The sequence below is a fragment of the Penicillium hispanicum genome (assembly GCF_028827665.1).
Source record: "Penicillium hispanicum strain IBT 35686 chromosome Unknown utg000001l_segment0_segment0, whole genome shotgun sequence".
NCBI classification, from domain to species: Eukaryota; Fungi; Ascomycota; class Eurotiomycetes; order Eurotiales; family Aspergillaceae; genus Penicillium; species Penicillium hispanicum.
Genome location: NW_026623193.1, coordinates 716394 through 743566, shown reverse-complemented (window position 1 = coordinate 743566; position 27173 = coordinate 716394). Strand labels below are relative to the sequence as shown.

Here is a 27173-nt window from a genome sequence, read left to right as displayed (position 1 = left end):
CTACAAGGGTTGCTGCGCCTCGCGCACCGGGGCTATTAGCTATTAGCTACCTCAAACCATTCAAAATGGTTAAATTCCCCCAGGTATTCGAGTAACAAAGGTTTGAGACTGGCACTCGGGTAGTTCTACTGCATTTACAAGTGATCCCTGGGCTGGTAGGATGATACGGATGGCTTGAGCCTTCATTTTTCACAAGGAGGATATTAGCGTGGCCATGGTAAAGGTTGAACCTCCCGGAACGTCAACAAAGACTCGGTGCGACGACGAGAGAATCAATAGACCGATGGCTTACTCGGTTATATGTGAGAGGTCAGCAAAGTACTTTCTGAATTGTGACGACCTCTCCCGACGACGCTCTACGATGGCTATCTACGAGCTGCTCACGCCCGGGCTCAACTGAATCAGAATCCGTTCCCCTTCGACCCGCGAATTGAACCATTCTTTGAGGTGGATCTTCCCATCGCCAACCACGCTCGATCCACGAAGCAAGTCCGCCTCTACGACTCTCAGGATTGCCGTGGTCACTTCCAGGGTACCCAAGTTCTGCGCGATGCACGCTCTCGTCCCCTTGCCGAAGGCAAAGAAGTGATTCAGCATCTCGTCCGTGGGCTGCAGCCAGCGTTCAGGCATAAAGCGAGATGGATCTGGGAAGACGGTCTCATCCTGGTGCAACTGGAAAGAGGCCACGCCGACACTTGTTCCGGCTGGGAAGTGGTAATGGTGATAGTTCCACCCCCCGGCTGGCACAACCCGCGGGAGTCGAATAGGGTTCGCCCATGATAGACGCAGGCCTTCTCGGACTGTGCCTCGAAGGTAATTGCAGAGCATGGGATCTTCGCCTCTGGCGGTGGCACTCTGGATCTCCTCGCGGAGTCGGGTGTATCTAAAGTGTCAAGTTAGATCTATTCAAATGCATGATGCGTGGCCGAACGAACATTTCAGGATGCTTGGCCAGGTACCACATGGTGGTCGCGGTATTCATACTGGTCGAGTCGGTGCCGGCAAAGCAGACATCCTTGACCTCGATCTGGGACTGCATGGGCGACTGCTTTTCCAATAGACGGCTCTGGTAGCTGCCACTTTTGGGCGTCGCAGCCTTCACCAGCTGTCCGGTGAAGCTATCTATCAGGCTAAACGCTTTCTCGGTGATTTCATTGGACACGAGCCACTCTGCAATAGTCATTGTCAGGTCTCCCAGGCGTCCGGGCACCAGGTTGAAGAAGGCGCCCACGCCAACGTAGGCATCCACAAACGGCGAGGCAGACATCACGCCCGAGTCCTCGTCAAGGGCCCCATAGCGGTGCTGGAAGAGATACGCACTCACGGCATCGATAGCCATACAGCGGGAGATGTTGAGCACGTTGACCGGCTGCCCCTTCCTGGCTTCTCGCTGTAGGCGGCTTACAAAATCATCGAATACCTGCGACAGCACTTGCTCCGATTGCCGTAGCGAGGCCGTGGAAAAGAGTGGAGCAACCGACTTAGCTCTCGCGGCTCGTTCGGGAAGGGTCAGCGTCGAGAAGATGGTGGTATGACCATCGATATCGAACTTGGAGTATACGGGCGCCTTCGGGAAGCCGCCGCGGGCCAGGTAAATCGGGTCGATGGCATCGCCACTCGCGATATCAACATCGTTCGGGGCCACACGCAGCACCGGTCCGAATTTCCGGTGCAGGTCGAAGACAACCGTGCACTCATCGCCGATATAGGTATGGTAGGCCAGCCATAGCGAGGTACAGGCTGCAATCTTCGGACCGGGAAGACGAGAAAGTGGATGGAAATAGAGCCGGTAGATCCACTTGCAAATCAAGCTACCCAGGGCCACGAGAGATAATAGCCCAAGTGCCGGAGCCAGGCCCAGGCCTGATATGAATGCCATCGTTTAGTGATATCCAAACATGGTGCCGCGACGGTCCTGATGACTCCCTATTTAAACCCGAGACTGAAACCCGGCAAGAGCCAGCGAGCGCGAGTGATAACAGAGTCCCCGGCCGGAGTGATTCCTATCGGGCCAATCAGAGCGCGTCTTGTCGGGTGGACCGAAGCGCTGCTGATTAGGGATTAGGAGAATGGATTTGGCGGCGCCTCCGACGAGCAACGATTCGCTCGCTGCTATCGTCCAGCCTTATCTGTCGCGTAACCGGCCGCGTTAATGGATTCGATAACGATATGGACGCCGTTGGCATATATAGTGATCCCTTGCATCGCGGCGGTCATCATAGGTAGCAAGGATTGTCTTCCATTTGCCGGCTTCCAGATTACACCATGGCCACCAAAGAGGTGTTCGATGCCTCGACCGAGGAGGATCTCACCCTCGAGCATCTTGGGTACCAGCAAGGTAGAATCGAAGAGACTCCATCCATTTCGGGCAGCCTGCTAACTGGGGATACAGAATTCAAGCGTTCTTTTGGCCTGTTTGATATGGTAGGATTTAGCTTCAGCATTGTGACATGGTGAGCAGCCGCATACCTCGAGCAGAGCATCCATGAATCTCGGCGATGTGACTAACCATCTCTCCGTGTTACAACAGTTGGACCGCACTGAGTGGTGTGTTCATCATCGGTGTCGAGGCCGGCGGTCCTCCAGTCATGATCTTTGGCTGGCTGGGAGTCTGCGCCGTCACGATCTTGATCGCATTGGCGATGGCCGAGATGTGCTCGCGCTGGCCGGTTGCCGGAGGCCAATATTCCTGGGTCGCCATGCTGGCGCCGCCAAAAGTATCGCGACAGCTGTCATATGTCACTGGATGGTTTATGTTGATTGGTGAGTTGTTGCCAGTGTTGCGTTGGTCCAGAATCAAGGACTCACCCGATCGCTAGGAATTCTGGCCATGGGCGCCACGAACAACTCGATTGGATCGAACTTCATCCTCGGCCAAGCAAACCTAGTCTTCCCAGAATTCGTCATCCAGCGATGGCACACCGTCTTGGTTGCATGGGGGGTAGGACTCTTCGCCATGGCGGTCAATGTGTTGGCGCCGCAGGCTCTGCACCGTCTGTCGCGCTTGATCTTGTTCTGGAACATCATCTCCTTCGTGGTGGTCATCATCACTCTGCTGGCCACCAACCACGAGAAGCAGGATGCCAGCTTTGTCTTCCAGGATTTCCAGAACTTGAGCGGATTCGGTGCCGGAATGGCCACCGTGATTGGTATCATCCAGAGCTTTTTCGGCATGTGCTGCTACGATGCACCGAGCCATATGACTGAGGAAATGACGCATCCCAGCCGCGATGCCCCCAAGGCAATTCTTATGGCCGTCATCCTGGGATCTGTGACTGGGTTTGGCTTCCTCCTCACCCTGTGCTTCTGCATGGGGGATATCGAGTCCACCGCGGGCACAAGCACCGGGGTGCCAGTCATCGCAGTATTCTACCACTCGACCAACAGCAAGGCCGGGACGTGTATCCTGGCCAGCTTGATCACCGTCATTGTGATGGTGGCGTCTATCAGCTTGGTCGCCGAGGGATCGCGATCAGTGTTTGCCTTTGCCCGAGACCATGGCCTTCCCTTCTCCGGATTGCTGTCCAAGGTCGAGCCGAGAAAGAAGATCCCTGTGTACTCCATCATTCTCACGATTATCGTGCAGCTGGCCCTGAATGCGATCTACTTTGGTACCGAGACTGGATTTGAGACGGTGGTCACCATTGCCAGCACCGGTTTCTGTAAGTTGTCTTTGCCTGGAAGGATCAAGGAGGGGGCGCTAAACGCTAATGCAATTATCCCAACAGATGTTTCCTACGGCCTGGTCTTGTTCTCCCGGCTTCTTGGCTATTTCTGCGGTCATGTCATTCCCTTCGACGGAGCCTATGCCCTGTCGCTCCCGGTGTCGCTCAGCTTCAATGCGATTGGCTTGGTTGTCTTGCTGTTCGCTTCGATCACATTCAACTTCCCCTCCGAGGCTCCGGTCGACTCGAGTACCATGAACTATACCAGTGCAGCCATCGGGCTTGTGGTGTTGCTCAGCGTCGTGACCTGGTTCACCACCGCGAACAAGCGCTTTGCTGGCCCATCCGACGTCAGACACCTCGTTGTCGACGGCGTGATTGGCCCAACAACCCTCCAATCTGCCGAAGCTGAGAACCCAGCCAGCAAGGCGAATAATTAGTGGGCTATTCCTCGAGAGCCTATATACCTGTAACTATTAGAAATCAAGATACCTTTCCCCTATATCAATCTAGATCCAAGGAATATTGCAATGCCGCCAATTGAAAACTGCAGAAGACCGTATTGGATCATCGTGCAGATGGCCAGGTCCATATCAGCCATCGTTGCCCACCTCCCGGGGGGGGGGGGGGGACATTTCTTCACATCTCTTGTAGCTTGGATCCGAGGCCGAGGAAGACTGGAGGAATTAGGGTGTAGATAACAGCGGTAGATAGCAGTCATGAAACGATTTCAATGATGCCCCTGTCTTGACAGATGCTGGGTAGATGCAAGAGATAAAACCCCTACACCCAAATTTTTGAAGAAAATCCTGCCTGTTTAGAACGCCCTAGGAATGTATGAAATTTACACAGCCAAAACGTACAAAGATCGATTATATCAAGCTATACATGGCTGTGTTCAGTCGGGTTCAATTCTAGCCTCAGTTATAATTGGTTTAGTAGTATACACAGTAGTACTATACACTAAAATCACCATGGTGGGTTCTGCCTCACTCAGAAAAGGCGGTCGGCAGTATTCCGCTCGCCGCCCGCGCAATTCCAATTTGGGACTCTTGTGGACTTCGCGTTCCCTCCACCTCGCGTTTCTCTCCTTCTCCTGCAGCTTTCCCACTGGACAGGATGGCGGCCCCTGTGGACGCGAAGCTGCTGAAGCAGACCAAGTTCCCTCCCGAGTTCAGTCGGAAGGTGGACATGACAAAAGTCAACATCGAAGTCATGAAGAAGTTCGCCGACCTTCCCCGGATTTTGATTACAACGACGGGCGGGTACTGATTCTTTCTTGGTGCAGATGGATCGCAGGCCGGATATCTGAGATTCTTGGCAACGAGGACGATGTGGTCATTGAGCTTTGTTTCAATCTACTGGAAGGCTCTCGCTTCGTATGTCTTGCTAAATACGACTCCTCTCATCACTGGTCTGTGGGCAGTTCACTAACGCGGGTATCCGAGACAACAGCCCGATATCAAGTCTCTCCAGATCCAACTCACTGGCTTCCTCGACAAGGACACGTCCAAGTTCTGTAAAGAGCTGTGGTCACTGTGTCTCAGTGGCCAAGAAAACCCTCAGGGCGTTCCGAAGGAGCTCCTGGAGGCCAAGAAGCTCGAGCTCATCCAGGAGAAGGTATGGATATGACCCATGCTGCAGGTCAGCAAGGTCTCTGACCCGTTGGAAACGCAGATCGAAGCCGAGAAGGCTGCCGAAGCTGCTCGGCGCCAGAAGGAACAAGAACGAGTTCGAGAACGCGACTTGGAGGACCTGCGCCGAAGAGAACGTGCAGATCGTGGGCGGGCAAGAAGAGGCCCAGGCCGTGGTAGCCGTGATTTTGACCGACGCAGGTCGCGGTCTCCTCGAGACCGAAGCCGGGACCGATACCGTGAACCCCCATCTCGACGCGAATTCGATTCTTACGTCCCGTCTAGCTCTCACAGAGGTCGTCGACCCACGCGCACTCCCTCTCGCTCTCGTTCCCGCTCCCGCTCCCGCTCCCGCTCCATTTCACGATCACCGCCTCGCCGAAACCACCGGGAGGACCGCGATGGCTCTCAGGACCGCGATGGCTCTCAGGACCGCCGCCGCCGCCGCCCTACCTTCAGCCGATCCTTGTCCCCCGATCGACGAGACCGCAGAGGAAGCAGACGCAGTCCGGACCATGGTGATCGACACAGATCCAATACCCGCAGTGATTCCTCACGCTCACGTACTCCCAGAAGAGACCGAAAAGGACGGCGTTCTGTCTCCCGCAGCGTGACCCCACCACGTCATCACAAACGGCACAAAAGGCGCTCCTCTGGCTCGAGATATTTTTCTCGCTCCCGATCACGCTCTCGTGAAAGGAGTGGCAGGTATCACAAGCGTCATGATTCTCGTCGACTGAGCCGTAGCCGTGATCGCGGCTACCATCGTCGACACGGCAGCCGCAGTAGAAGCCGCAGCCAGAGTCGCGATCGCAGTCACCGTCACCGGCATCGCAGAGGCAGTAAAAGCCGGAGTCGCAGTTCAAGAAGGGACCGGGGTCGACGGCAGTCTATGGAAAGATACAACCCTGCCGTTCGCAGACGGCGTGGTTCCTCTGCATCTGCATCTAGCGAAAAGCGACCAAAGTTGACTGATGAATTTGAGGACTCGGCAAGACCTTCACAATCGGAGACCATGCAAGCGTCGGGTTCGGATGACAAGGAGATGAATGAGGCCGACGAGGTGGGTCACTAGCCTCAATAAGAACATTCCAACATGTACTTCCATTTCTACCCATCTTGAGTTCCCGCGTCTGGCTTCGTGTTCGTCGGCCTCTTGTCTTCGTGGCTTTGCTCTCCATGTGCGAACAATCTGACCAAAGCGGCCCTTTAGGCCACACGAAGATCCGAACCGGTTCATATCTCCTCGACGGACTTGCGAGAGAAGCTGCTTCGGGAAAAGCTAGTTGCCATGCGACGTTCGTCCAGCGAAAAGGTAGGTGTCACTTCTACGGACAAGGTGTAGTCAGTGCTATCTATCTGGAGCAAACCTGTGAATCATTTTGAGCGATGTTCAACAATTTCCGTGTATCATCATCCACTCTAGTGAGTGTCCTAGCTCCCAGGACCCTGGATCAATGAATCCATGACCCTTGGGTGGCCATCTTACTGTACCTAGGCACACTGTAGTTGGAGTCGAGTCAACAAACTCCCGGTCGCAGGATCGACTTGACGTCTGACTCCGAGGTCATTGGCCTCCGTAAACTTCCTCCATCTTCAACAGACTCTTTAACGGCGCAGAGCACTGGTGTCCAGGCGTTATACCCCGGATCCCTCGTCATGGCTGAGATTTAGGTTCGTCTTGGCCCGTGGTCTGCTTCCCGCTCGGTTGCTAAACACTAATCTTGGAGCTAAACCCGCAGATCGCGCCTCTTGCATTCCTTCACGTCTCGGACAAGGAACACCCTCGGCGTTCGCTAGTGCGGGGCTGCTGCAGAGGCCATCACACAGTGAAGGAAAAGGAAAAAAAAAAGAAAACACCCTCGTTTTCCTACCTGGTCAGCATCCCGAATGCCTCTGTGTGATAGATCTCGAATCTAGCATACCAGGGACAGCAGCATTTCTACATACTTGAATACCGTGGATAGCGCCATCGACCAGGCCCGTTCGATAGCCATATCCACCTTCCGATCCACTATCTACCGTTGTTTACCGTCTGAACCCTACTCGCAGATCGTACGCCCAGCATGACGGTCAGCACAGAGGACACTTCTGGCTACGTTGGGAATCTGACCCCATCCCAAGAGGAGAAACTGCGAGTCTTTTGGAACATCGTGATGCAATCTTGGGATCCAAGTCTTCAGGGCTCGGGTGATTCGATCAATTCCACGGGGGCGTCTAATACGCCGAAGAAATCACATCGACGGTTTTTCTCCCTAAGTCGATCTCAATGCTCGCCCACGGAGGAAGAAACATCGGCCATCCCGTCCAATTTGCTTTCTTCACTCAAAAGCCTGGGTGCAGAAGCGAATGACCTCAAGACCATTCAGTCCCTTCTCGCCAAGTTTCAAGGCGACAGTATTCGGGCCGCGTGTATGTCCATGCTCAAACAAGACCACCCGGACGCGCTTCTCCTGCGCTTCATTCGCGCGGAGAAATGGGATATCCTCAAGGCGTGGATCAAGCTGGTCACAGCTCTTGACTGGCGAGTCAATGAGTTCAAGGTCGACGAAGAAGTCTTGTCCAAGGGTGAAGCGTACTGGCTGGAGAAATCGCAACTCACAGACAGCTCTGCCGAGAGGAGTGATGGCGAGGGCTTCATGAAACAGCTCTGGACGGGTAAGGGTCACTTGCATGGCTGTGACAAGTTTGGTCGTCCGATTATCGTGGCCCGGGTCAGAACCCACGAGCCAGGTACCCAGACGACCAAGGCGCTGAACGACTACATCATACATTGCATCGAGTTGGTTCGCATGCTACATGTCCCACCGGTCGAAACAATAGTCAGTGCCTTTTTCCCCAGTGTGAATTGATGAAAGAGTAACTCATCCGTTGTTTAGACCATCTTGTTCGACTTGACTTCATTCTCCCTATCTAACTGGGTCAGTTGAGCATTGATGCTATCGGCTATGCGATTTGCCCGCTAATGCCTGCCTATAGGAGCTTGCTCCGGTCAAATTCATTATTGATGGCTTCCAAGAGTACTACCCAGAAACTTTGGGGGCAATGGTCTTCTTCAATGCGCCTTGGATCTTCTCCGGTATGTTCCACTCAATTGGTCATTTCAATGTTGCGATCGCTGGAACGTTGGCACTGATCATCGATCAACCCAGGCTTTTGGAAAATCATCAGTGGCCTCCTCGACCCAGCGGTCGCTGCAAAAGTCCACTTCATCAACGATGCCAAGGCTCTTGAACAACTCATTCCCCAAGAACACATCATCAAGGAGCTTGGTGGGCAGGAAGACTGGGAATGGGAGTATATCGAGCCTCAGCCGCACGAAAACGATCGAATCCATGATACTGCCACGCGCGACACGATCCTTGCCGAAAGGAAAACGCTGAGCGATACTTTCTTCCGTGTCACGGCGGAGTGGCTCTCTAATCCTCCGTCGGAAGATGTGATCGATCGCCGAGATTCGGTCATCAAGCAGTTGCGTGAAAATTATTGGAGACTGGACCCCTATGTGCGCTCGCGTAGTATGGAAGATCGCCTTGGGGTTATCAAAGAAGGGGGTCTGATTGATTTTTACCCTCCTGTCGCCCCCGTGCAGGCCAAAGATGAGGAGAAAGCAATTTCACAGCAGATGGGCGGCATTAGTGTCGGGACGGTAACTGCATGATCCAGCTCCCAGACATCGTTTGCAGCAAGATTCTGTCGGGTTTCAAGGCATCAACGTTTCAGGTTATATCTTGCCTTCTGATTGGATCTCATGATCGTCTACATCGGTGGATCAACAGCCTTTACCCGGTGGACGTCGGGAGGATTTGGCATCCGTGTAGATACAACTGTTGGAAGCACCATAAACGCCCGGCACAACCAAGGAATTCCGAATAGCGGATGTGTGACATACAGGCAAATTCTGTAAGCAGGAAAGGATTCTACGCTGACTGGAATTACTCGAACTAGAATGCAGCCCCCTCCTTCACGTCTGCAACTTGCTGCATGAGTGCGTCATCGGCCCCTCGGGGAATTGGAAATCACCAATTCCGTCGGAGCAATTCTGGCTCCGTGCAGCAAATTCGCGAATATAAGTTTAACGTCTAAGGCTTGTTTCTGCTGCATATATGCTTGGTGGTTCACAGAGAAGTGTTGGCCCCGGACCAGTTGGAATCATGCCTTTCTTGGATGTGCCGCTCTACCTCCTTATCGTCGGTGCAGCTGCGATCACCGTTGTTGCACTCAAGATTACACCAATCTATCAGGGTAGGAACTTACTTGCGATCCGTACGTTCAAGGGAGAGGCCGAGCTTATCATGATTTAGAGTGGAATTACTCGCGCAAGCATGGATGCCGGCCACCGGCGCACATCGTCTCGGAAGGCCCGTTTGGCCTGGGCACAATGAGAGATATTATCCTCGCTGGCAAGCAGCGACGCTTTCTGAAGCACATTCGAGGCTTGTTTAATGCCCACGGGGCCACCTTCAAGGCGAAGACGGCCGGGCAAACGACCATCTTCACGATCGAGCCCAAGAACGTCCAGGCGGTGTTGGCAATCAAGTTCAAAGACTTCGACCTGGGCGACAACCGAAACACCTCGTTCCGTCCTCTCTTAGGACATGGCATATTCTCAACCGACGGGAGTAAATGGGAGCATTCGCGCGCTCTGCTCCGCCCCAACTTCAACCGCAACCAGATCACCGACATCAATGTCTATGAGACGCATGTGTCCGCTCTGATCCAGCAGATTCCTCGCGATGGCTCCACGGTTGACTTACAAAACCTCTTCCTTCGAATGGTGTGTCTGGTTGCCCGAAATCATGTCCTTTCCCTCTTGCTAACCCATCAACAGACCCTTGATTCAGCTACCGAGTTCTTGTTTGGAGAGTCGGTCCACTCGCTCGGCGATGATTCCTCGCCTCTGAGATCATCCTTTGCGACGGACTTTAACGATGCGCAGGAAGGACTCGTCACTCGCTTTCGTATGGGCCCTTTTCGAAGGTTTCACCGCGACAAGAAATTCTCGCGGGCAGTGGTCAACACCCGCGCCTACGTGGACCTGTTTGTGCAAAAGGCCATTGAGCACCGTATTGCGCTCGACCGTGGTGAGAAGGTCTCCTCGGAGGCACAGAAGCTTGACGAGCAGCAATATGTGTTTCTGTATGAGCTCTCGAAGCGAACGCTCGACAGGACCGAACTCACCGATCAACTCCTGAATATCCTTCTCGCTGGCCGCGATACCACAGCTAGCCTGTTAAGTATCACCTTTTTCACACTGGCGAAACGGCCAGACATCTGGAACAAGCTTCGGAGAGAAGTCCTGGCTTTGGAAGGCCGGAAACCGTCATTCCAAGATCTCAAGTCGATGAGTTATTTGACCTGGGTCCTCAACGAGAGTAAGCGCCCCGATCCCTCGCATTATATCCATCCCTTACTAACAGATGATGTGTAGCTCTCCGTCTCTACCCCGTTGTCCCGCTCAACGTACGTATGGCCAACAAGGACACCCATTTGCCTGTTGGCGGCGGACCGGATGGACAAGACCCCGTGTATGTGGGCAAGGGCCAGGAGGTCACGTATAGTGTAGACACGATGCACCGCCTCCCTGAAATATTCGGCGCCGATGCCAAGGAGTATCGACCGGAGCGATGGGACAAGCTGAAGCCAGGCTGGGGCTACATCCCATTCAACGGCGGTCCTCGCATTTGCATCGGGCAGCAGTTTGCGCTCACCGAGGCTGGATACACGATCGTGAGGCTCCTGCAGCATTTTGAGAAGATTGAAAGCAGAGACGAGGGAGCGTTTGAGGAATCATTGACGCTTACGCTGGCCAGTTTCAACGGCACGAAAGTTGCCATGACACCAGTGGCGAGCTCGTAGTTCTACTCTCTGTACCATACCCTGCTATCAGAATTCTTGGATGAAATTCCGAATATTGTCAATAATGATATGTCAGTTTTATATTTCTTTTTCCACGAGTATTTCACATCTTGTTGATTGGTATGAGATAGCTCTATCTACCAGTCACTTATATTGTCCTAGACCCGTCTCTTCAGCAAGAGGCGTTGGTGCTATAGATCGTGGGAATTGAGCCCGGATGCACCTCATGTTGGTGGTGAGCAATCCGGTCACTCTTGATCCATCACCGTGGAAGATGAGATCCATATCCATTCTCTCTGTTCTTCAGCGTCACTCCTCATTGAGGGATGGTCACAGCGAAACTTTGCTGGGGAAGCGGGGAAGGCTGGGGGATCCGCGGCGGTAAATCTTCCCTCTTCGACCTCTCCTCCACCACCCTGAGCTGCCCAACTAGAGCTAAAAGGCGAACGAGCTAGAGAGCTTGGGCTTTCGCTCTTCGTCTCGTGTCGCACCTGCTGTCTGATCGGGCTTCGGTCCGCTCTCTCCCCCGGGAGTATGCCGGTTAGGGCGTGCGACCGCTGCTACGTGACGAAGGAAAAGTGCATCTTCCCCGATGACCAGCCTACGTGCGCCCGATGCCGGCATCTGAATGCGACTTGTTCCGTGTCTCGCGCCAACAAGCGCCTCGGCCGTCGGCCAACGGCCAAGGCCTTCCCCCATGGCCAAATGCAAGTCTGGGGTGTTGAGTGCCACCATCCAAGCAAGAGCCCCGAGGGGGTGAAGAGCCGTGCTGTCACGATCAACACACGCCGCCCAGCCTCGAGGTCAATCTTGCCATCTCACACTAAGCCACTCCGAGACCGTGGGAGCCATATCGCCTCTGCTTTGCGCATCGATCCAGAGCATTTACTCGCTGCCCCGACCAGTCTTCAGAACACCTCGGACGCATTACGTCTAGTATCAGATCCCAACCAATTCGCCGCAACACACCTGCCGTTCATGCTCGGCTCGAGCTTCGCGCCGCAATTCCAGGAATCCGTCTCGACCATCCTCCAATTGTCCGCTCCGACGCTGACAGAAGGGTACCTCGCGTTTCTAGGGCTGATGACCCGTTATCAAAAGTCCCTCGTCCTGCGTCGCGAGGAGCCCGACATGGCCAAGGCAGCGCGTGGCCTGCAGCGCTTGCGGCACGCAGACATCAGGGACGACTTCGATGCCGCCTCGACCCTCTTCCTGGGCCAGGCCATGTACGTGTTCAATCTGCTGACGACTGTGTCGACGGTGACAAGCCACTCGATTTTACAGGCCGCGCTCGTCTCCACCAAGCGCTGGTTCCCTAGATTGGCCCAATCCCCCTTCATGGATACAGTCATCATGGCGCCCATCCTGATCGACACGGTCGAGTGTCTGGCGCACCGCGAAAAACCGATCATCCGATTCGCGCCCCCCACGGATCGCGTTATTGTCGATCACTACGCGGGCCTCTGTGCGACGCTCCTCCCTCGTCTCTACGATATCTGCGAGTGCAGCCACGCGCTCAAGAAAGCGGGCAGAGATGCCAGTCCCGCCTTCCGGGCGGAGATCTTCGAGGCGTTGGCTGGCATCGAACGACTTGTTCAAGAATGGGAGCCTATCACACCGGAGGATTGGCTGACAAGGTACGAGAGGCATGAGATCATGGGGATGATGGCCCAATCCAGGCTCTATCGGCTAGCTGCCCTGTTGATTATTCATCGGCTGCGGTATCCACTGGGGGTTGAGGACGAGACGGCAAAGGGCTATGCGATGGCCATTTTCACTGGGATGGAGTGCTTTGCTCCATCCTTCGCCCCGAAATGCACAGCCTTGCCGGCGGTGTTTCCCCTGGTACTGGCCATGTTCGAGGTGGAGGGACCGGGAGAAGAGTTGATGGAATCCCTGTGCTCCTCTTTTGCCGTCCAGAAGAAAAGTTTATTGAGGCTCCAGGGATTTATCAAAGTGGTCAGGGACGCCAAGGCTTCTGGATATGGGGGGATATGGTTCGACTTGGTCGATGAACATCTCACGGTGGCGATGCCTCCCTGATACTGAGTCGCTACGAGCAGGCAGCATTATTACAGCTTCGCGATACATATTATTTACAATTCATTACATGAACAGAGCAATTGAGCAATTGTCATCTTCGTTGCTTTTAGTAATGAATAGAAAAACATTGACCAGATCCAATCTGAAAGAACAATCACTGGAAAAGAACAATTCATATCACAGGCATGGATAAGGAACCTACTCCACTGAAGGGAATGAAGACGGTGTCAGATTTCAGAGTATAACGGTGGATTTTCATACGGCGATCCAAAGCCGCGAACCGCCCAAGTGCGTTGATCCAACAGTCGTAGCCAGACTCAATCTCCCAGAGCAGATTAGAATTAGGATTATATATCTACAGACAGGATAGAGGCGAGCGAAGAGATCACCTGCCGGTGTGGAGTGACCGCGACCCGACAGCAATGGAGCATAGCTGCCGGCCACACCATTTCATGGGGGTGAAAGTCATCTTGTCATGAGAAATGTGAACAGAATGAGCGGCAAGGGCCTCTCGGGCCGTTTCAAAGAGCGTGGCGTGAGGAGCGGTGGGTTTACTGCTCGCAAGGGCAGACGGTCTTGGTGACGGTGACGGTCTTCGTGGCAGCGCCGCTGCCAGCGCCAGTGGAGACTTCCGGAGGGCTGGTCGGGGCTGGAGCGGGCACGATCCAGGAAGTAGACTCGGACACAGCCCAAGTCGACTCCGACACAATGGTGGAGACGGTCTCGGTACCCCAGCCGCCAGCTGGGATAACTGTGACGCTGGTGCTCGCGCTGGTGAGAGTCTCACAAGGAGTAGTGGCGCCAGTCCCAGTGGGAACAGGGCCGGCAGGAATAGAGCCGCCGGGGACCGAGACAGAGGGAGCAGGGCCGGCGGGAGCAGAGCCAGAGGGAGCGGGACCCGAGGGGATGGATCCCGAAGGAGCCGGGCCAGAGCCGCCGCCAGGAATAATGGTAATGCCGGTGCTCGCGCTGGTGAGAGTCTCACAAGGAGTAGTAGTGGCACCGGTCTCAGTGGGAGCAGGGCCGGCAGGAATAGAGCCACCGGGAATCGAGCCAGAGGGAATAGGGCCGGCAGGAACAGAGCCCGAAGGAGTCGGGCCAGAGCCACCGCCAGGAATGACCGTGATGCTAGTGCTGGCACTGGTAAGAGTCTCACAGGGGGTGGTGGTTGCAGTCTCAGTAGGAGCAGGACCGGAGGGAGCAGGGCCAGCGGGCACAGGGACCGAGCCAGTAGGAGCAGGGCCGACGGGAGTGCTGCGGATGATGCTAGCGGTGGAAGAAGGCAGACTGGGCACAGAGGCGGAAGCAGAGCCAGATGGGGCAGGGGCACCAGGGATGCTGCAGCCAGTGAACCACTCGATGATGATGAGCTCGATGCTGACGCCAATGTTGATGTCGAGGCAGCCACCAAGGAAGGCAGCAAGCTCGGCGCGGGCTTCCCAGGACAGAACGGTCAGGCTCTCCCCTGCAGCCAGAAGTGAGAGGGCGCCACGGAGGTTGATGCTGAGAAGAGACAGGACAGACTCGGTCAGGAAGCCGCTAATGTCAATGAACAGGCCAGTGACGAGGTCGAGGGAGGCCTCCGCGGTGACGGCAAGAGACAACCAGAGCATGACAACAGCCTTCAGCTCTACGCCGAGCGAGCAGCTCGAACTGGACAGCCAGACAGCCAGGGCAGTGCGGACATCAACGGTCAGGGAAGAAGCGAGCTTGCCCTCGGCGCAGGCCTTCAGGGCGGCCTCGACCTCGGCACTGAGGTTGACGTCGATCTTGGCATCGAGGAAAGCAGAGATCGCGGCCTGGGCGCTGGCTGACAGGGAACCACCCTCCTCAACGGCAGCACCAACGGCAGCACCAACAGAGACAGCAGTCAGACCGCTGGCAGAGATAGAGCCAACGGAAACCAGATCGGCACCACCCTTGCCCTCGCACCAGGCAGAGACAGAGGTCTTGAGGGAGGCACTGAGCGAGCATTCCGAAGAAGAGACCCAGGCAGAAAGGGACGCCTTGACATCAGCAGACAAGCTTCCCACCACACCACCAGCAGCGCAGACGCTGAGGCCAGACTTGACGTCAGCATCCAGGCTGGCGGAGCCCTTGATGAAAGCCTCAAGGGAAGCCTGGGCAGCAGCACTAAGAACCAGTTCTGCCTCAAGCTCGGCAGCAGAGAAAATACCATCGACAGTGACATAGAGTGACTCCTTGGAGGCGAGGTCGGCGCAGGTCGGGATGTAGACAGAGAGTGCGGCCAGGACGTCCGCTGAGAGAGTAGCGGTGCTGCCCTCGCACCATGAAAGAAGCGAGGTCTTGACGGAGCCCGAGATACTGGCCTGGCTGGAGAGCCAGGTCTTCAGCTCGCCACGAGCATCGGCGTGGATCTTTCCAGCACTGCATCCAAGAAGACCACCCTCCAGAGCAGCGGCTCCGTGGGCACTCAGGCCGGCAAGGAGAGAGGCGGAGCTGTGGCCGCCGCCACCGAGGACAGCAGAGATGATGCCACCAATATCAGCAGCAGCAGATCCGACGATTTCACCAGCGAGCCCGAGAGTACGGCGGTCGACGGCGATGTCTGTGGGGTAGGCGAGAGCCGAGCCCGCCAAACTGGCGAGGAAAACGAGGTTGGAACGCATATTGTTTCAACTATGGAGGGTAAAGAGTGTACGGCGCAGTGGCGTCCAAGTGTTTGAACAAAAAAAAAAAAAGGTGTGTATAACGACCACACGAACGAGATTCAAGTGAGAGACCAGAAAAAAAAGTTGACGGGCTTGCTGCCGTCAACAGTGATTAACGATAGACTGAAGAGGTTTGAAAATGAGAAAAATGACTGACGAGAAATGACATCGAGGCGAAGATTCTTGGTTTATATACCCCTGATCAACCTCTGGGTCCAGGCAGTCGATGCACAAACGCCTCTCCACCTCGCCAACGCGATCTATCGGAGGAGAGCCTACCCCGGTCTCGAAGGCTTGGTCCACATTTGGGACTATCTGCCACCTTGGGCTCGCGGATATCGGAGGTAGACCTGGATTTCCCAGGCTCGAGTGGATCACGGACTGCCAGTGAAAAACCAGCGGTGGGTTGTATACAGCCGGAGTGGAAACATCTGCGGCAGCTCGTCCCGTCTAATTGTGGCTACGCAGTCAGAGAGGGTGTCAGATTACGGATCGCGTTGGGATTTGCATACCGACTACCGTCAGCGGGAATAGTATCACCCCGGGCGATGGGGCCATCTGGGCCATTTCGCCGTTCCTTCGACCAGTTTTGCGGTTGAAATTTAGTGACGAGCAGTGCACATCCCAGATGCATCGGATGCACCAGGGGCCGAGGCGACAGGACGCCAAGTCCAAGGGAGGGAAAAACGAGCGAATATCACTATGGCATGCGGTCATCGCCCACCTGCTTTGACGGAAAGCCAGGGGAAACGATCGACACGACCCACCAACGGTTGACGAGCCATGTCGCAGAAGGATACTTGGTGTGACTATTTTCGAATTCCCCTTTTTTGGGGACCCCTCGAATCGCATCCAGCGAGTGAAGCCTTAGCCCAAAGCAAACACTCTGTGCAGGGGCAACCCGATGCGACAGGGCTTCTGAATGGCTAGTAGAGAGCCAGGCCCGTTCGTCGCTCGCAACCCCAGGGTTCTGGGCCAGGTACCCGTGGAACCTATACGCGATCCGGCTTAGAGTGGCTGGGCCTCGCTCAATTTCCAATTCGACTGAAAAGAGACCTATCGAATAACCCAGTCGCCAAAAAGGCACCATTGATCTGTTGGCTTTGGTGGCTTCTCGCCCGGTGGGCTGGATTTGTTGTATGCAAAAATAAGTACGGAGGGCGTCCCTATCTTTAGTAGTGTTGCCGCTATGCAACGGACGTCTGTACCATGGACGACCCGACCTCGGTTCTCCTCGTGTGGCTCTCGCCATGCGACTGCGGCAGGAGAGATCGCTCGGAAGGATGGACAATTGTGGATAGCTTGCAGCTTGCAGCATGCAGTTATCGGGGACCCAAGGACCGCCTCCACGGTGGACTGTTTCCAGACTGGGTCTGAATAATAAAAAAAAGAATAGAAAAGAAAAATATGTACATAGATTTAAAAAGACCTTCTCAGGTCCAGAAGATGTTCCAGCATTTCCAAGGTTGCCGAGCGGGACTAATGTACGCCACGTTGGACTCGCAACGATAGTTGAGGGCTTGATGCTGTTCGTGCAGGGCAAAATACCCACCGAAGGCATCGGCGTCGCAGTTGAGCAAAGGGGCCCACGACTCATGGTTCATGGCTTATAGCTGTAACTGCGACTGTCAGTGTATCGCCGTACCCGCCACCACTGCCGGTATAACGACAGAATCAGTAGTTCATACTATACACAGTGGCCACCGGCTCTATCCAGACTCCGGCTCCTCCGGGTCCAAAATTGGCGTTGTTCCTAGCACTAACGGGTGCAATGCGGAGCCCAGAGGACATGTTCCACACGCCGGCGGCCTCGGCAGGGCTTTGGTTAGGCTGAATACGGCGTAGTGCGACGGATCCGCACGCTTAGTGCAACTCGGAGCAGGGGGGATTCGAAAACGCGATCATGGCCGTGCTGTGTTTGCTGGTCTTTAAGCTTCTTCGCGGTCAGCTCCACAAACTACATACATACATCCCAAACCAAGCTAGCGCGCCGGCCCTCGGATGTGGAACCGGTTCGTTTGACCCAGGATGGATGGGGTTGGGAGACGATCTGAGGCGATAGGGGTTTCAGTATTGCCTGGACGATCCAATCCGTGCTGCGCTGCAGAGACAACTCGCGACGTACCGAGTTGGAGATAAAGTGCCGTTCGAAGTTGTCTCGCTTGCAGCCGATTCATGCTGCGCGCTCTAAAAGAAAAACCGCACTCAATACCGACGATTACCGCGACGGGAATCTCACAGCGCTTCCTGGATACCGTGTTGGCCGAGCTGCCCTCGGTCGAAATGCGACGAGTTCGATTTCCAACGAGTCCTGGTGGGGCATCTGCAAGCTGCTCCGGCCCTCAACTGTGGTTGCAGCAAAACCTATGATGGTTTTCTTTGTCGGAGAGCTCAGTGCGGCCATGATCCGACGCCCACCTCCAGGCATCCAGAATTCGCCTCGGCGGTCGAGAACCCTTCGACAGCACCATCGCGTGCGTTTCCCTCTATGGTTCGGCAAAATGGCTTGGATCAATCCAATTGATCGGATTGGTTCCATTCATGCTATGCTCGTTCAGCTTATGCCTAGATACTTGTCCACCATGGAATCAGTCACCTTGCAACCAGAAAGAGCAACTTACACGGGCAAATGAATCCTTGGAGGTGGTGAAGAACTACCTTTGTGCGGCGACTTCCTCAACGGCAGGATCTTGAAATTTCCCGCAGCTCCCCTTTGATTAGATCGTGCATTGTTCGGGAAATTGTCATCCGATTCTAAATCCAAGGTTTGAGCTCATTTAGGCCGCTCGATCCAATGACCGGCGGAGGTCGACACCGTCACATGAAGACATCAATCATCGGTGACAGGTTTTGCTTCTGATCTCGCATGGCAGATGAGGTGATATCCGCCGACGCTATTTGTGGTGGATATGAGACCTCTCTCATGCAGGTACATATGTACATACATACTTGGTCGGGTCAATTCCGGCCTGTCATCTTCGAGGTTGGTGGACGATGCAGGCAGCCGGCGAGTGCCCAATGGGCGACGCTCTCGCAGCGCCACGTCGTGATGAGCTCCTTTTCGCTTGCAGAGCGTGTTTTGCCTGGTGTCGCTGTGGGGTGGTGGCGAAGGCCTGGCTTTTTTTTGGGGAATGTTGAGATTGCTGCTGCCAGTTCCCGTGACAGCGTGCTGCCGCCCAGTCACTATCTTCACCTGTCTAGGTAGTAAATGAATTCAATTTTAGGTATGCTTAGCGAAATGAAATGGATTTTGTCTCAGCTGTATCGTTCTGGGCATACATAGTTTTATAGGTAGCATCAATGAGTTGAGAAGGTGCCCAGGTGGTGATGCCAAATTATGCGACCGTTGTCAATCGTTGCAGGTCAACGAAGATATATCGAGGTAGATCTTCCGCATCGGATACTCGTATATGTACCATATATCTAGGTATATACTAGCCTAAGAACGCACCTCTTGAGTACGTTTCTCGAATGAGATATAAACGATTCGGTTTCTGAATCCAATTGTTCTACCGCTCACTAGTTATATCCGAGACTATAATGTCGCTAGAATAGGAAGATTGTGTTATACATACTGTAGCCTCGAACGTTATCGAAATGCAGACAAGGCATGATACGGAAGATCCAATTAGCTAGTGATGGGAGCACCCAGTCTCTTCAAAATATGCGAGAGAACGATCATAATATAAGCTGGCGCCGGCGCAACGAGACATTCTCTGTTGTGGCCATCACCATGGCAACCGACCACCACGTGACCCGCGGCGCGCTCGCGATGTGGTCGAGATGCATGGACTTTCCCCTGCCGGAACTACCGACAACAAACATCCCGACTTCGTTCGGGTCGCCGAGGGCCTCATTGATCCACGACTTCAATGTAGTGCGCCAATCGCTATGGCCTCCCCGAACTTATCCGCCTACAATAGCGGCTTCTATCAACAACCGTCCCGACCGATGTCCCGATCCGCGGTTTCACGTTCGGGTTCCAGACGGGTATCCCCAGCCCTCTACCACGCCGACTCCAAAACGACCCTGTCGCGACACTACTCGCCAGGAGATAGCTCAGACGATGAGGTGCCCGAGCCGAAATTTAGCGCATCCGTCAAGGCGCTGCTAGATGGAGATGGACTGAGTTCTTCGCCCCATCTCCAAAAGGCACAAGCGCCACCATATGAGCACCGTTCGGCGGCGGGCTCGAGACCACACAGCCGGTCGCCGCGCAATGAATCGCCTCACGATTCCTCCAATGGTAGCCCTGCGCCAAGGGTCGTTCGAATAGGAGCTCTTTCGTCCAGTGCCAGATTCTCCCGTGAAGGCTCCCCGCTCTCCAACAGTCAAAGTGCCGAGTCCGAGGCCCAGAACCGCCCTAGCGATTTCATTACCCCGGCACCAAGGCCGCGCAGTGTTCGAATTAATGTTTCACGTAGCAGTACGCGGTCTCCATCTTCCATCTCACCGTCTGTGAAGCGTTCGTCTGAACGTCATTCGGGAGATGAGTATGGCAGCGGGGATCGGTCTGATAGTGACCGCAAGCCCCGCCTCGAGGATGACCCGGCGTCCCGTATTGGAACCTCCTCAGTTCTGCGCGGCCGCACTGGTGATGAAATTGGCCCCCAGAGTTCCTTACGTGTCAAGCGGGTTGGGCGACTCACGGGAACGTTTTTGAACGGACCTGCTCGACGCGGTGTTTTGCGCCGACAAAGCGAAGAAAATAATGAAGATAATTTCCTTGTGAACGATGCGATTCGGGAGACCGGGGAACGAGAGTATGACAGTGCTGATTACCAGCCTCGTGCCTCAACGAAACCATCATCGCCAAAAGTATCATGGGCAGACCCCAGCCCTCCCCACGAAGGTGAACGGTACCGGTCTCACCAATCCGCCGGCGTGACTGGCGGCGACGGTCCTTTCTCAAGGTCGTCTTCGCCGAAGTCATACGGCTCCCAATCGAAGTCGACACCGGCCTCTTCGGAACAATCATCCAAGTCATCGAGCGCCAAAGAACAGCCCGCTTTTAAAGTTCCGTCATTACCACCTTTGCCATCGACAAGAGACCAAGAAAATGAACCACCGCCAACGTTCAAAAGGGCGAAGCCGCAGGGCTTGAGTGTTTTGGATAAGCCTGAAAAGCTTTCAGCCATGTACGATACCAACAAAAAAGATGCTGCCGAAACACCAGCAGGGAACTCACCACGCAAGATTCTTGCCACCAGAAGCAACAATACACCCCATCGACCCGCTCCTCCACCCCCAAAGATGTCAGTGCTCGAAACGGCGACGGCGACCGGTGGAGCATCAACATCGCAGTCGCGGAAGAAGCGGACCCAAGTCTCCATCAATCACAAGTATTTCACCCGATTGGACTGCATCGGCCGTGGAGGTAGCTCCCGTGTTTATCGTGTCATGGCAGAAAACTACAAGATCTTTGCACTGAAGCGAGTAAACTTGGAAGATGTTGATCCACTCACTCTGACTGGGTACAAGGGTGAGATTGATCTATTGAAAAAGTTGGAAAATGTTGACCGCGTGGTGCGTCTGTTCGATTGGGAACTTAACTCGGACAAACATTCCCTCAGCGTTCTCATGGAGATTGGCGAATCCGACCTAGAGAAGATTCTCACATATCGCCTCAATGCTGAAGATGCCGTATTTGATATCAACTTCACGCGCTATTATTGGAAAGAGATGCTCGAGTGTGTACAGGCAGTGCACAACTTTAACATCGTCCACTCCGACTTGAAGCCAGCCAACTTCCTCATGGTTCAGGGACGGCTCAAATTGATTGACTTTGGTATTGCCAATGCAATTCAAGACAACACGGTTAATGTTCATCGCGAACAACAAGTTGGAACACCCAATTACATGTCCCCAGAGGCCTTGGTTGATTCCAACGCGTCGCTTGGACTCCCCGCCAGTGTTGGCAAGATGATGAAGCTGGGAAAGCCCAGCGATGTTTGGAGTTTGGGTTGCATCTTGTATAAAATGGTCTATGGCCAGCCGCCCTTTGCGAAGATTGCCAAGTACTACGAACGTATCATGGCAATCCCCAACCCCCGTGTACAGATTGATTTCCCAACCCACGGAGTTGGAGGAGTGCCCGTGCCCCCGGGCTTGATCCGTACCCTGAAGCGGTGCCTGCAGCGAGACCAGACTCTTCGCCCGACAATCGAGGAAATGCTCGGCCCGCGAGACCCGTTCCTGCATCCGGACGCTCAACTCGAGGGCGCTGTCCCCGTCACTCAAGACATGCTCGGTCGTATCCTCGCCAACGTCGTCAACCATTGCAAGGTTCGAGGCGTCCCAAGGGAAGAAGAGCTGGCTGCATGGCCCGCCGGGTTCTTCGCCAAAATCAAAGCAGCACTGGAAGAAGAAAATTCCTGATGCTTTTGTCCGGTCTTTTCGTTTTCCTATGTTCCAAAGTTCTCACACCCTGTCCCCTTATTAGCATGACTTGATGACCGGTGTTGGGTGGTGTCTTTTGTCTGTTCCTGTCTGAACTGTTTGGTGGTTGATTTGAGTGCCATCTTGACTGCTACTTTCTCTTATCATGTTTTATGTCTCCATCACCCATGGGGGGATTCAGACCACCCGAGCCCCACCATTCAGCGCAGCATGTGGATCTTTCTTTCTTCTGTATATGACTTCTTTCATTAATCTCAGACTCATCCGCTTGCATTGCGACGTCGGGTCAAGCATTGGGGTAGTTGGAGTTTTTTCTTGCTTTTGTGTCCATGCATGGTGAACATGTCTAATTCATACACTTGTCCTATTCAACCTTTGTCCGTAGTCTTTCTATAGTGTGACGGCTTAGTTCACTTCGCAGCGCGAGTTCAAGGCCAAAGCCAAAAGCTGTACTAAATTGCATCAAGTTGCCCTTCAAATCTCACAATGCCGAAAATGTCTTCTCGTCTTCATGTAATCATTGTTATGCGTGTAGCTAAGCTGATCTAACTACCTCCCCTTGACGGGATCTAAGCATGCAGGATACTTTTCGTCCAAAAACCAGAGATTTTGAAAATGCGCCAGAAACACCGAAAAATCCGGTCTATATCGGACCGTGAAAGAAATCAATCAAAATAATGCCCAGGCCGGGCGGGTGGTATCGAGGACAGAAGAAAGTCTGTCGTAAGTGATAGAGAGAAATGACCGTTGTGCGGTATGAACAGGGTTTAGACGAGGAGAACGCTGAAACCAAGTTAGCACAGTGATATGAAGTATGCTTGTAGATGTAGATAGGGGAAACTCACGCATTGACACAGCCGTCGTTCTCGGGCACATTGGTGATCTGGGCCCATTTACCCCAAACAACCTTACCGGTGGTAGTGACAAGGCCCAGCTCGGAGACGTTGACTTCGACAATGGTACCCTTAGTCAAAACACCCAGCTGAGTGTATAGAGGGTTCTGGGGGTTCTTCTTGACTGAGAGGATGGGAAGCTGGACGGTGACACCCAACTCAGGGCTAAGTTCAATGTTAGCATCATATCCCATAATGCACCCTGAAAAACACAAGTCGTAATGTTGTGACTTACTGAGTCACGTTGGCCTTCTTGTAACGCAATCCCATAGGCCGAATAAACCGCTCGTACTTGACAGGGCGACGGGTGAAGTCGTTACCAACGAAAGTCGGCTTGGTGATCATCCGCTTCCACGACTTCTTGTGGGTCTTCTTGCCGGTGTTGACGACCTTGAACATCTCCTCCTCACTGATACCCTTAACCTTGGGCAATGGCACAGCAAATTTGGCCGCCTTCTCAGCACGCTTGTCCTTGATAGCACTCGACAAAGCCTTGGCGTTGGTGGCTTGCGATCGGTCGAGCAGATACTGCGGCAGAGGGGTCTTGGACGGCTCGTCGGGCGCGGCGGACTTGACGTTCTTTTCCTCCTGCTCCTTGATGCGCTTCTTCATCTGAATCTTCTCCTTGTGTCGCTTTTGCTGGTACAGCTTGGCTCTCAGGCCGCGCAGGTTTTGGGCATCGTGCGACTGCTTGTGGCCCTCACGGGCCTGGCGCTTGCGAACTCGCTCATCGTGGTCGAGCCGCTTACCGTGCTGCTTCTGCCAGCGCTCGATGTACCTGTGCAAGTTTGTCAGTCTGCGGGTCTGTCGGGGTTATTGGCGGGGAGGTACGGACTCGTTCTGAGGCTGTAGGAGGCAGTTTGGTTAGCTGGTCCACCAAAACAGATGTCAGGGTATGGGATAAACCGGAAACGTACCATGGTGAATCCCAAATGAGCACGGCTGGTGGGATGGAAGAGATGGGGTTGTCCAGCAAGATCTAATCGCAGCCGAAAAAGTTGTTTCGGCGGCAAAGATAGCAGATGCACGTGACTCCCTTATCAACCACCGCAACAACGCCAATTCTAGAGCGATCGATCGTGCAACGCAGTTGGTGAGGAAGATTTGATGTGGTAAGAGGAAATACTTGACATCGTTTGAAATCATTGGGCATGTCAATTCCCGCTTCTATCGTGCAAATACCTCACTGCGTAATTATATGGTATGTATCACGTGATGCTACAGGCATCAAAGCGGCCACAAGCGCAGGCGCTGATTTTCTCGAAGAAACAGAGCGTCGGTTTTGCATTGCAACCACCAGAGCACCATTTCCTCCCACAATTCGCCTAGACAACTGGGGAGGGCCCGATCACAATGTTCTCACGCTCTGTATTGCGGAGCCTTGTCTCCGACCTGCGGTGGACTGCCCCGTCCTCGATCTCGTCCGCCGCTCCCCTTCAGCAACGAGCTTGCTTGCACCAAACTGCTCTGCTACGAGCATCCCAGGAACAATCCCTGAACAATTCGTCCTCACCAAACCCTGAAACCCCACTGAGTGCCACACCCCGAGCCCAATCCTCCCACCCCGAGATCCAGCAAGCATTCAAGGCGCCCCCTTCCGACCCGACAGTCACACTCAACACTATTCCCCAAACACGCGCAGATGTCCCGATTGCGAAGCAACCGGTGCCTCCAAAATTCGATTCTCCCCTTGAAGTGACCAAGTCCCTCATGTCGCGGCTTCCGCACCTCGCCGGCCAGGCGCCTCACTACGTTATCGCCGAGCTGCACGCGCGCCCTTACCTTCTGACGGAAGGCGATCATCTCCGCCTGCCATTCCTTATGCCAAAGGTCAAGACCGGAGATGTCCTGCGGTTGAACCGCGCGTCCGCACTCGGATCCCGTGACTTTACCCTGAAGGGCTCTCCCCATATTGACGAGCGGCTGTTCGAGTGCCGAGTTCGAGTGACTGGCGTGGAGTCCGAGCCTCTGCGCATCAAGGAGAAGACCAAGCGGAGACAACGACACACAAAACAGGCTCGGAGCAAACACCGATATACCATCATGCGGGTGATGCAAGTGCGAGTGAAGACCCCCGAGGAGTTGCTGCAGGAGGGTGCCGTGGTTGTTGAGGATGTAGAGGATACCCCGACAATTGAGCTTCGCTCATGATTTGATGGTTTGCCTGGCTATGAGCACCCGTCGTCGAGAAGCGTTTGCCCCAAGACTGATGATCCGTGGCTGACGGTGTATCTTGGGATGTGATGCATTGAAGTCTTCAAGCATATTATTGTACAGATAGATGGATTTTGGGCTGATCCTTTGTGTGCATTGTATTTTATATTTACTCAGTTTCATTCATGGAGACATCCCATTTGCCTCGACCAGTGTATCTATTTTAGAGCTTTGGTCAATCTCTATCATCCTGGCTCTGTGCCACAAATTAGGCATTTAGTTCCATCCAATTGCTGAAAACCACGTCAATTGCATTTAGAACCGGAACATAGCCAATGTCACCAAATCCAATGCACCAAACTCCACAATCGGATCAATTCCAGACCAACGACTTTGGGCAAGGTATATATACTTCTCACGATTACCATCTTGGAAAGCCTGAACACTACGGCTTCTGCATTGCCGCCCGTTAGGGCACTGAATCGTAATGGCTATTCCGAGATTGTTATCTGGAAGACTCCGCGAGCTCTATCCCACTCTCTTCATCACTACGCGCCACCCGTCCAGGCAAGGGGTCTCGTTGGAGAGAATCGGAGGAATCACTATCTCTCTTCCTCGTGCTGTTCCTTGAAATGTCATACAGTCGCCGACATAGAGGGCGCAGAGTGGGTAGACAGGCGCAGATGATCCCGACTGATTGTTCGACGGAGGACCAAGTTGCGGGATCAATACTGGCATATGTAAGATCTTGCAGGGTTTCAAACTCGAAGCTAGTAATACGAAGAATTGAAACAATGCAGACACTGATGAGTTAGCAAATCACTACCCGTGGACGCCTGACACAAAATAAGAGGCTGGGAACGACTCACAAGCCTCCTAATAGGAATATGCCGGTGAAAAAGAGCTTCTGTCGTAAAGATGTCTGTAAGCGCCAGGCAATTGGATATGGGAGGCAGAGGATCAGGGCATCGAGGAGCATATTGCCGACCCCGTTCCATCTGAAGAAGGCCACTTCGTCGATGCAGGTCCCTGGCAGCTGCTCGTCCCAGAATTTTGAGACTGGGTGGCATCCAGCAATTGAAACGATCGTGCATGTAACGAAATATGTGATTACAAGACTCCCGGTGATCCACAGGGCCCAACAGAATGTCTTGACCACGCCGAAGATTCGGTAGTAGAGAAGGAGCAGCGAAGCCTTGGTGACGACGGAATTGGCAAAATAGAGGATTTGAACGGCTAGGAAACTCTATTCAACTATCAGACATGCATTGTCTCTCCAGCACCTATGAGCCACGTACCTTTCGAAAGTCTTCAACCTTTTCTGGGGAGAGGTAGTGAGAATGGTGGCCATAGTCATAAGCGGATATCTGAGCCCATCGCAGGGCTGCCATGGCCCAGTTCACAACCTGTTTCATCATCTTGAGCAACCTCATATGGTTATAGCTTGCAGTTGAGGATTGAGTACTCACTAGAGCTACTACAATAGTATAATCATCCCACCAAAACCCTGCACGGGCGACATGCCGGGCAAAGTACCGGAGTATCACCGTAAATGTAGCTGGGACAATGGTGGTAATAGATCCCACATAAATACGGCAAGAAATATCTTCATCTGGAGGAGCTTGAGTTGGTTCCATTCAGACCGAATTTCATCCGGTGCAGCGGTGCAGCTGCAGCGGAAAGACATCTATGCCTCTCATGGTCGACGCAATCGCTCTTATAGAATCTCATGGTAAACGGCTAATAGATAAAATCTGGAGAATTTTCTGGGGAGATCAGATCTGGAATAGAAATCTTCAAGTCACATTACCTGACTGAGCCTCATCTCGCTCCCGACGGCTGGTCGCTCGGCCG

At 53.9% G+C, this 27173-nt stretch overlaps 13 protein-coding genes across 13 annotated transcripts; 9 read left to right on the top strand and 4 right to left on the bottom strand.

The window, feature by feature from the left end:
• Positions 1–369: 369 nt before the first annotated feature.
• On the bottom strand, positions 370–1879 carry N7459_000287 (cytochrome P450; the record flags this gene model as incomplete). Its single annotated transcript, XM_056939472.1, has 2 exons — positions 370–883; positions 936–1879. The coding sequence occupies 2 exons, from the start codon at positions 1877–1879 to the stop codon at positions 370–372; spliced, it is 1458 nt and encodes a 485-aa protein (XP_056803752.1).
• Positions 1880–2265: 386 nt separating this feature from the next.
• Positions 2266–4105, top strand: N7459_000286 (putative GABA permease; the record flags this gene model as incomplete). Its single annotated transcript, XM_056939471.1, has 4 exons — positions 2266–2453; positions 2531–2763; positions 2820–3662; positions 3729–4105. The coding sequence occupies 4 exons, from the start codon at positions 2266–2268 to the stop codon at positions 4103–4105; spliced, it is 1641 nt and encodes a 546-aa protein (XP_056803751.1).
• Positions 4106–4784: 679 nt separating this feature from the next.
• On the top strand, positions 4785–5913 carry N7459_000285 (PWI domain-containing protein; the record flags this gene model as incomplete). The annotated part of the gene is made up of 3 exons (XM_056939470.1): positions 4785–4930; positions 5114–5285; positions 5368–5913. 3 exons carry the CDS (start codon positions 4785–4787, stop codon positions 5911–5913), a joined length of 864 nt encoding a protein of 287 aa, XP_056803750.1.
• Positions 5914–6314: 401 nt separating this feature from the next.
• On the top strand, positions 6315–6644 carry N7459_000284 (uncharacterized protein; the record flags this gene model as incomplete). Its single annotated transcript, XM_056939469.1, has 2 exons — positions 6315–6362; positions 6513–6644. The coding sequence occupies 2 exons, from the start codon at positions 6315–6317 to the stop codon at positions 6642–6644; spliced, it is 180 nt and encodes a 59-aa protein (XP_056803749.1).
• A 721-nt stretch (positions 6645–7365) lies between these two features.
• N7459_000283 (CRAL-TRIO domain-containing protein) lies at positions 7366–8960 on the top strand (the record flags this gene model as incomplete). The annotated part of the gene is made up of 3 exons (XM_056939468.1): positions 7366–8121; positions 8279–8378; positions 8452–8960. 3 exons carry the CDS (start codon positions 7366–7368, stop codon positions 8958–8960), a joined length of 1365 nt encoding a protein of 454 aa, XP_056803748.1.
• A 720-nt stretch (positions 8961–9680) lies between these two features.
• On the top strand, positions 9681–10730 carry N7459_000282 (n-alkane-inducible cytochrome P450; the record flags this gene model as incomplete). Its single annotated transcript, XM_056939467.1, has 1 exon — positions 9681–10730. The coding sequence occupies one exon, from the start codon at positions 9681–9683 to the stop codon at positions 10728–10730; it is 1050 nt and encodes a 349-aa protein (XP_056803747.1).
• A 38-nt stretch (positions 10731–10768) lies between these two features.
• N7459_000281 (uncharacterized protein) lies at positions 10769–11158 on the top strand (the record flags this gene model as incomplete). Its single annotated transcript, XM_056939466.1, has 1 exon — positions 10769–11158. One exon carries the CDS (start codon positions 10769–10771, stop codon positions 11156–11158), a length of 390 nt encoding a protein of 129 aa, XP_056803746.1.
• Positions 11159–11692: 534 nt separating this feature from the next.
• N7459_000280 (Zn(II)2Cys6 transcription factor) lies at positions 11693–13201 on the top strand (the record flags this gene model as incomplete). The annotated part of the gene is made up of 1 exon (XM_056939465.1): positions 11693–13201. The coding sequence occupies one exon, from the start codon at positions 11693–11695 to the stop codon at positions 13199–13201; it is 1509 nt and encodes a 502-aa protein (XP_056803745.1).
• A 551-nt stretch (positions 13202–13752) lies between these two features.
• N7459_000279 (putative cell wall protein) lies at positions 13753–15831 on the bottom strand (the record flags this gene model as incomplete). Its single annotated transcript, XM_056939464.1, has 1 exon — positions 13753–15831. One exon carries the CDS (start codon positions 15829–15831, stop codon positions 13753–13755), a length of 2079 nt encoding a protein of 692 aa, XP_056803744.1.
• A 3933-nt stretch (positions 15832–19764) lies between these two features.
• On the top strand, positions 19765–22251 carry N7459_000278 (serine/threonine/tyrosine protein kinase MPS1; the record flags this gene model as incomplete). Its single annotated transcript, XM_056939463.1, has 1 exon — positions 19765–22251. One exon carries the CDS (start codon positions 19765–19767, stop codon positions 22249–22251), a length of 2487 nt encoding a protein of 828 aa, XP_056803743.1.
• Positions 22252–23039: 788 nt separating this feature from the next.
• Positions 23040–24085, bottom strand: N7459_000277 (rRNA-processing protein NSA2; the record flags this gene model as incomplete). Its single annotated transcript, XM_056939462.1, has 5 exons — positions 23040–23055; positions 23118–23330; positions 23401–23943; positions 24001–24011; positions 24083–24085. 5 exons carry the CDS (start codon positions 24083–24085, stop codon positions 23040–23042), a joined length of 786 nt encoding a protein of 261 aa, XP_056803742.1.
• Positions 24086–24518: 433 nt separating this feature from the next.
• On the top strand, positions 24519–25316 carry N7459_000276 (mitochondrial 54S ribosomal protein bL21m; the record flags this gene model as incomplete). The annotated part of the gene is made up of 1 exon (XM_056939461.1): positions 24519–25316. One exon carries the CDS (start codon positions 24519–24521, stop codon positions 25314–25316), a length of 798 nt encoding a protein of 265 aa, XP_056803741.1.
• An 868-nt stretch (positions 25317–26184) lies between these two features.
• On the bottom strand, positions 26185–26737 carry N7459_000275 (uncharacterized protein; the record flags this gene model as incomplete). Its single annotated transcript, XM_056939460.1, has 2 exons — positions 26185–26565; positions 26618–26737. The coding sequence occupies 2 exons, from the start codon at positions 26735–26737 to the stop codon at positions 26185–26187; spliced, it is 501 nt and encodes a 166-aa protein (XP_056803740.1).
• Positions 26738–27173: the final 436 nt, after the last annotated feature.